Genomic DNA, 8406 nt, shown 5'->3' on the forward strand with positions numbered 1-8406 from the left:
AGGATTAGTACTGAGGGAGTGCCGTACTGTTGGAGGGGCAGTACTGAGGGGAGTGCTGCACTGTCGGAGGGACAGTACTGATGGAGCGCTGCACTGTCGGAGGGGCAGTACTGATGGAGCGCTGCACTGTCGGAGGGGCAGTACTGAGGGGAGTGCTGCACTGTCGGAGGGGCCGTACTGAGGGAGTGCTGCACTGTCAGAGGGGCAGTACTGAGGAAGCGCTGCATTGGCCCGTCCGCCCTCTCATGTAAATGGAAAATTGCTTTATAAACAATTAAATACTTTTGAAGTGTAGTCACTGTTGCAACGTAGGAAAAGCGGCAGCGAATTTCCACACAGTGCGATCCAACAGGCTGCAGTGATTGCCAACATGGCCACCCCAGTGCTGCCCCTTTCCCCCTCCCTGATCCCCTCCCCCTGAACCCTCCCACACCCAGTGTGGAGCCGAATCCGGAGCCCAGGACACTTGCTTCAGGAGCTTTTATTGTTGTCCAGTGTAAAGCGACGAGTCCTTTGCCGGATCTCAGGACACTTTCCCGAGCCGCAAACTTCGATTCTTTGATGCAGCAAATTGCAGTTACGGAGAAATCTGTGCACAGCAAAATCACACAAAGAAAATGTTGTGATTGGCCCATCGCCGGGAGTCCCACAGTGACAGATATATTCACCAACACAAACCGCTCTTCATACAACAACCACATCGCACCTTGTGGGATTGCAAGAAAATCACTTCATCTTAATACAAAAGATCAATAAACACACTAACGCTCCGATCGCTGCTCAGGACCATTCCCATAGGGGGCTGATGTGGCCCCCGTGGAGAGACCAGGATAGGAACCGGATTTCAGAAGGAGGGGGTCGGGGGAAGCGATTACACAAAAACCCAGCGACCAGGATCACACAGCATCACTCACTGAAGCCCAGGCTGTAGGTCGCTCGAAGCCCCCCCTCATATTCCCTCAGGTCACGATGTACCGACAGAGAGGCCTGGTCCCCACTCAGCAACCCCTCGCAGAGAGGGAGAGAGAGGGAGGGAGAGAGAGGGAGAGGGAGAGAGGGAGGGAGAGAGGGAGAGAGAGAGAGGGAGGGAGGGGGAGGGAGAGAGGGAAGGAGGAGAGAGGGAGAGAGAGAGAGGGAGGGAGGGAGAGAGGGAAGTGTTGCACTGTTGGAGGGGCAGTACTGAGGGAGTGCTGCACTGTCGGAGGGGCAGTACTGAGGGAGTGCTGCACTGTCGGAGGGGCAGTACTGAGGGAGCACTGCACTGTTGGAGGGGCAGTACTGAGGGAGTGCTGCACTGTCGGAGGGGCAGTACTGAGGGAATGCTGCACTGTTGGAGGGGCAGTACTGAGGGAGTGCTGCACTGTTGGAGGGGCAGTACTGAGGGAGTGCTGCACTGTCGGAGGGGCAGTACTGAGGGAGTGCTGCACTGTCGGAGGTGCCGTCTTTCGGATGAGACGTTAAACCGAGGCCCCGTCTCCGCTCTCGGGGATGTAAAAGATCCCAGGACACTATTTGGAAGAAGAGCAGGGGAGTTCTCCCCGGAGTCCTGGACAATATTTATTCCTCCACCAACATCAGTAAAACAGATTGTCTGCTGATTCTCACATTGCTGTTTGCTGTAAAGTTCTTCATTGTCTGTGAAGCGCTTTGGGACGTCCTGAGGGGGTGAAAGGCTCTGTAGAAATCCAAGTCCTTTCTTTCTTTCTTTGTCCCAAAGCTGGACATGGGCCGAGCGGCTGGCGATTGCAGAATGAATATTAGCAGCTGCCTCGGGCCCGCGGGGAGTCAGAGAGTCCAGTCCCCACTGACTGCCCATTCCTTCCGGGCTCTCAGATCCAGTCGGGCTGGGTGGGTGGCTGGGCTCCGGCCTCGGCTCCAGTTTGCCTTTCCCGGGGGGTCGGGGGAGGGGAGCGTGTTCTAACGGCGACGCAGTAAAGGCTGGATTCTCCTGTGCTCTTCGCACCTTCCCGTGAGCGGCCATGGTGCTGGAAGCGGGTCAGAATGGCGGGCAGCCGTTAGCGGAGGTTAGCAGCGCAGTCAGCGACAGCAGCAGCCGGTGTAAGGTGGGTTCCCGTGGGGATTGGGAGATGCACCCTCCCGCTTCCTCCCCGCACTGGCCTTTCTCACACAGGAGCCCGGTGTAGGGAGCGAGGCACCGACACCTCCCATTGCCCTCACACACTCCTCCGTTCTGACACCGTGTCAGCAAGTTATCGCACACGCCCGCTGCAAGAGGCCAGAGAAAAGAAAGATCAGCTCATTGACCATCTCCCCACCTACAGATTGGTTCAACTCTCGCCGCTCCCAGGCTCTCACTGTCACAACAACATTTTATGAGAGAAACATCTCGAAACCCAGAATATAATAAAGAATAGTCAGCCCGGATTGTAAAAGGGAACACGAAGAGGTGAGGAAAGAAGTGAAGAAACAATTAGGAAAGAGGAACTCCAAATTTTCACAGAATATCAAAAGCAACAGTAAAGTATTCTCCAGACACATAAATAACAAAATGAAAATCAGGATCGGGAGGTGGGAGATAGAACAAGTCCAGGGAACTGTAGACCAATTAGCTTATCGTTGGTGGTGGGAAAGATTCTTACTCAAAGATGTAATAGAAAAACATCTAGAATCTGAAAATATAATAAAGATTAGTCAGCACGGATTCCAAAAGGGAAGGTCATGCTTGACCAGGCCTATTGAATTCTTTTACGAAGTAACAGAAAGGGTAGACAAGGGTAATGTAGTAGATGTAATATATTTGGATTTTCAAAAGGCCGTGGATAAAGTATCGTGTAGTAGAGTCTTGACTAAGGTCAGAGCATGCGGAGTCCGGGGAGAATTAGCAGAATGGATAGCAAGCTGGCTACAAAACAAAAAACAGAGAATTAAAGGTAATTACTCAGACTGGCAAAAGCTGGGAAGTGGTGTTCCAGAAGGATCGGTGCTGGGACCACTGTTGTTCACTATTTACAGAAACGATTTGGACTCGGGAATCGGAAGTATATTTTTAGAGTTTGTGGATGACACCAGATTGTGGGGGTGTAGTTAATACAGAGAATGACTGCGACAAAATCCAGGAAAACATGAATAAACTCGTAGAATGGACGAGTAAATGGCCAATGAATTTCAATATCGATCAGAGTGCTGTAGATTCTATTTAACAACAACTTGCATTTATATAGCACCTTTAACACAGTAAAACATCCCAAGGTGCTTCACAGGAGCGTAAATAAGAGAAAAGTTGGTGCAGAGCCACATAAGGAGCCAATGTAGCTCAGCGAGCACAGGGGGGATGTGTGAATGGGAATAAATTAATGATTAAATACCTAAGGTGAGACTGAGGATTAAAGTCTGTGTCCAATTATTGTGGCCAATTCTGGGCACCACACTTTAGGAAGGATGTCAAGGCCTTGGAGAGGGTGCAGAGGAGATTTACTAGAATGGTACCAGGGATGAGGGACTTCAGTTATGTGGAGAGACTGGAGAAGCTGGGATTGTTCTCCTTAGAGCAGAGAAGGTTAAGGGGAGATTTGATAGAAGTGTTTAAAATCATGACGAGTTTTGATCGAGTAAATAAGGAGAAACTGTTTCCAGTGGCAGGAGGGTCGGTAACCAGAGGACACAGAGTGAAGGGAATTGGCAAAAGAACCAGAGGGGAGATGAGGAGAATGTTTTTACAGCGAGTTGTTGTGATCTGGAATGCGCTGCCTGAAAGGGCGGCGGTAGCAGATTCAATAGGAATTTCAAAAGGGAATTGGAGAAATCCTTGAAAAGGGAAACAAGGAAAGATTTACAGGGCTGTGGGGAAAGAGCAGGGAGTGGGACTAATTGGAGAGCTCTTTCAAAGAGCCGGCACAGGCACGATGGGCCGAATGGCCTCCTCCTGTGCTGTGTGATTCTATGAAACGTCCCTCACTGAACTCCAGACCTCCCTTTGCGAGGAGCTGTGCCACTAATTGTGTGGCGGGTGATGGGAGGGTCCAGGAGGGTTCACTCACTAAAAGCCTCTGTGATTCCCCCCACGGTATCTCTGCTATCGGATACTCTGCTGACCCTGACACACAGAAGCCGGGGCGGAGTGAGGGGAGGGGCTGGTGCTGGAACGGTTACTTACCTCGACAGCCCCTGTGCCAGTAATATCCGGGCAGGCACTTGTCACACTTGGGCCCTGTTGCCCCCTCCTTACAGTCACAATATCCCGTGTCATTACAGCGATGGTGGAGCGAGCCATCAGGGTGACACTTACAGTCTGCAGAAACAAGACAACACACACACTGCACACGGCTGTTCCCCATAAAACACATCGACACAACCTCAGCCACAGGTATGAGTGCGAGCCGGGACAAGGGAGGGTCAGACTCTGGGGGTGAAACAAGTCTCCAACACTTTACAAACAGCTTCAATCCCCCACACACTGACTGCACACGGCCCGTGTTCCACTCCCTGGGGCCACGGCACAGAATTAACACAGGTTAACAAGGCCCGAAAAAGCAAACCAAGCACTGGGTTCATCACTAGAGGGTAGAATTCACAAGCACAGAAGTGATGTTAAACTTGTATCGAACCTTGGTTAGACCGCACTTGGAGCACTCTGCACAGTTCTGGTCTCCATATTATAAAAAGGATATAGTGGCACTGGAGAAGGTGCAAAATAAGATTCACACGGATGATCCCAGAACTGCGAGGTTATAACTATCAGGAAAGACTGAACAGGCTGGGGCTCTTTTCTCCAGAAAAGAGAAGATTGAGGGGGGACCTGATCGAGGTCTTTAAGATTATGAAGGGGTTTGATCGGGTAGACGTAGAGAAGATGTTTCTATTTGTGGGGAGTCGAAAACTAGGGGTGATAAATATAAGATCGTCGCTAATAAATCCCATCGGTAATTCAGGAGAACCTTCTTTACCCAGAGAGTGGTGAGAATGTGGAACTCGCTCCCACAGGGAGTGGTTGAGGAGAATAGCACAGATGTATTGAAGGGGAAGCTGGATAAACACATGAGGGAGAAGGGAATAGAAGGATATGGTGATAGGGTGAGATGAGGAAGGACGGGAGGAGGCTCGAGTGGAGCAGAAACACCGGCACGGACCAGTTGGGCTAAAAGCTCGTGGACAGGTACAAAAACTAATGAGAAAGGCTGATGGAATGTTGTCCTTTCTCTCGGGGGCTGGAACACAAAGGGGAGGAAGTTATGTTCCAGCTGCACAGAGCTCTGGATAGACTGCATCTGGACACTGCGTTCAGTTCAGGGCCCCGACCCTCAGGAAGGATAGACTGGCCTTGGAGGGGGAGTGGCCCAGATTCACCAGACTGACACCGGGGCTAAAAGGGTTAAATTCTGAGGCCAGGCTGCACAGACTGGGCTTGTATTCCCCGGAGTTAAAGGGTGATCTAATCGAGGTGTTTAAGATGATTAAAGGAGTTGATCGGGTCGACAGAGAAACTATTTCCTCTGGTGGGGGGAGTCCAGAACAAGGGGGCAGAACCTTAAAATTAGAGCCAGGCCATTCAGGGGTGATGTCAGGAAGCACTTCTTCACACAAAGGGCAGTGGGAATCTGGAACTCTCTCCCTCAGAGAGCTGTTGAGGCTGGGGGTCAATTGGAAATTTCAGAACTGAGATTGATGGATTTTTGCTGGGTAAGGGCATTAAGGGTTACGGAACCGAGGCGGGTTGATTGAGTTACGATACAGATCAGCCCTGATCGAACTGGATGGTGGAACCAGCTCGCAGGGCTGAATGGCCTCCTCCTGTTTCTATGTTCCTATGAATGGCCTGTTTCTGTGCTGTACATTCTGTGTAATTCTGTGTGTGGAGAATGGGAGGAGATGAGGAAATGGAGAGAGGATTGTTGTTGGACACTGGGGGGAGGGGCAACATTGAGCAGAGGCGAGCGACGCTGCTACGAGTCGGGATGGTCGTTTACCGAGAGTACAAACAACATACAAATTCCTGGAAAACAATGGAGACGGAGGGAACGGTTATATCATCAAAACACAGGGCTTTCGATTCACCGCAACAAAGCAAGGGCCAGGCCTCATCACTAGGGAAAGGTTGGACCAGGCCTCATCGCTAGGGAAAGGTTGGACCAGGCCTCGTCGCTAGGGAAAGACTGGACCAGGCCTCATCGCTAGGGAAAGGCTGGACCAGGCCCCATCGCTAGGGAAAGGCTGGACCAAGCCTCGTCGCTAGGGAAAGACTGGACCAGGCCTCATCGCTAGGGAAAGGCTGGACCAAGCCTCATCGCTAGGGAAAGGCTGGACTAGACCTCATCGCTAGGGAAAGGCTGGACCAGGCCCCATCGCTAGGGAAAGGCTGGACCAAGCCTCATCGCTAGGGAAAGACTGGACCAGGCCTCATCGCTAGGGAAAGGCTGGACCAGGCCTCATCGCTAGGGAAAGACTGGACCAGGCCTCATCGCTAGGGAAAGGCTGGACCAGGCCTCATCGCTAGGGAAAGGCTGGACCAGGCCTCATCGCTAGGGAAAGACTGGACCAGGCCTCATCGCTAGGGAAAGGCTGGACCAGGCCTCATCACTAGGGAAAGGTTGGACGAGGCCTCATCACTAGGGAAAGACTGGACCAGGCCTCATCACTAGGGAAAGGTTGGACGAGGCCTCATCACTAGGGAAAGACTGGACCAGGCCTCATCACTAGGGAAAGGTTGGACGAGGCCTCATCACTAGGGAAAGGCTGGACCAGGCCTCATCGCTAGGGAAAGGTTTGGTTGGGGCCTGGTCGCTAGGGAAAGGCTGGACCAGGCCTCATCGCTAGGGAAAGGTTCGGTTGGGGCCTAGTCGCTGGGGAAAGGGGAGCTGATTTCCGACACCCTTTTGCTCAGCCCTATCGAAGGTATTTTCTTTGTTGCTTTATCTTGTTTCGGGCTGAAAGCAGAATGGTGAAGGAAGGAGGCGAGAGCGGAGATTGTAACAGGAACTGACCGAGGCAAACGTTGTGGTGGTCCAGCTGTGCTGAAGGGTTTCGGTGGAAGCCCAGCCGGCATAACTGGCAGTGTCGCCCTCTAGTGTTGTGCTTACAGCTCACGCAAATGGCGGTGGAGAGCAGCTCGAGGTAACTGCACCGGTTCGAGTGGCCAAAGCATTCGCAGTCTTGCAAGGAAAAGACAGAGAGTGTAGACGGCACGTAGACAGGACGTAGACGGGTCGCAGACTGCGAGAGGGTCACATGCTGGAGGAATGAGAGGTGGGGAGGAAATGGCTGGAATGGGAGGGAGGGAACACTGAGGCTTTTAGCAGTGAGGGGAGAACATCAGACTCCCGGCTAGTTACAGTTTGCATTGAATCAGGCAGATGGCAATGGATGGTCCCAATCCCGGGTTTATAGAGTCCTGTGCCGGGTTTTATACAGTACTGCCAAGTTAGGGGCCTTTCAGCCGTGGCTCAGTGGGCAGCACTCTCGCCTCGGAGTCAGAAGGTCGTGGGTTCAAGTCCCACTCCAGAGACTCGAGCCCATAATCCAGACCAACACTAATGCAGTACTGAGGGAGTGCTGCACTGTCGGAGGGGCAGTACTGAGGGAGCGCTGCACTGTCGGAGGGGCAGTACTGAGGGAGTGCTGCACTGTCGGAGGGACAGTACTGAGGGAGTGCTGCACTGTCGGAGGGGCAGTACTGAGGGAGCGCTGCACTGTCGGAGGGGCAGTACTGAGTGTGCTGCCTTCCTTTAGGAATTTATGTTAGTTTCAAGTTAATTCAGGGGTTTAATTAATTTGGGTCGATTCCCATTGTGTGCCGCCACCTAGTGGATATTTGGTACCTAGCAAGTGCAGTAAAGCGCAGTAAAGTGCAGTAAAATAAAATTGCTGTATATCACAAGACCTGCAGCTCGACACATGGTCTTGCAGTTATTTTCTTGTTACGCTTTGGCCTTGGACACTATTTGTCTGTAAGTACTTGAGAATGTTATAGATGATTAGTGAACACTATATTTTGCAGAAAATGTTTAGTTTGTAACCTTTCTCTGTAAGCAAACCTGCACAGCTAGCCGTGACTTGCTCGCTCTCTGTATCTAGCTGGTTAACTTGTAGCTGTATTTTGATGCACTATGTACAGGGCTAATTTAAAGAGAATGTAAGAGAATGCCTTTCAGTTTGCTAAATGTATATTCACAGTGAGCTGTGTTTCCACGTGTTTTGGTAAGTTACATGCCAAATGTACTGTGTTGCTCAGGCTTACCTAAGTTTGTGTATGATTATCAGTTATGTGCTTGTGTACGAATGTGTGCTTCCACTTCTGCATTGTATTTCAGTTTCACAATAAGAATCTTTCAGTAAAGTTTACAAGAAAAGTCAAGCCTTGTGATTTTTATGGGAAGATATCAAGTTGTTAGCTACCTGTCTAGCTCTGCATAGGAACGCGCTGCAAGGGCAGAAAACTGAGGGAGCGCTGCA

The 8406-nt window shown here is 51.2% G+C and overlaps 1 protein-coding gene across 1 annotated transcript; it reads right to left on the bottom strand.

Moving 5' to 3' along the window:
- Window positions 1–439: 439 nt before the first annotated feature.
- LOC147122446 (uncharacterized) lies at window positions 440–5268 on the bottom strand. The gene is made up of 2 exons (XM_085983601.1): window positions 4115–5268; window positions 440–2226 (listed from the first exon to the last, which is right to left on the bottom strand). The coding sequence occupies exon 2, from the start codon at window positions 1979–1981 to the stop codon at window positions 965–967; it is 1017 nt and encodes a 338-aa protein (XP_085839727.1). The 5' UTR covers window positions 1982–2226; window positions 4115–5268; the 3' UTR covers window positions 440–964.
- Between the last annotated feature and the right edge of the window lie 3138 nt (window positions 5269–8406).

This window comes from Somniosus microcephalus, chromosome 3, assembly GCF_052327205.1.
Source record: "Somniosus microcephalus isolate GS21.2 chromosome 3, FLI_Smic_1.0, whole genome shotgun sequence".
In the NCBI taxonomy this organism is placed as follows: domain Eukaryota; kingdom Metazoa; phylum Chordata; class Chondrichthyes; order Squaliformes; family Somniosidae; genus Somniosus; species Somniosus microcephalus.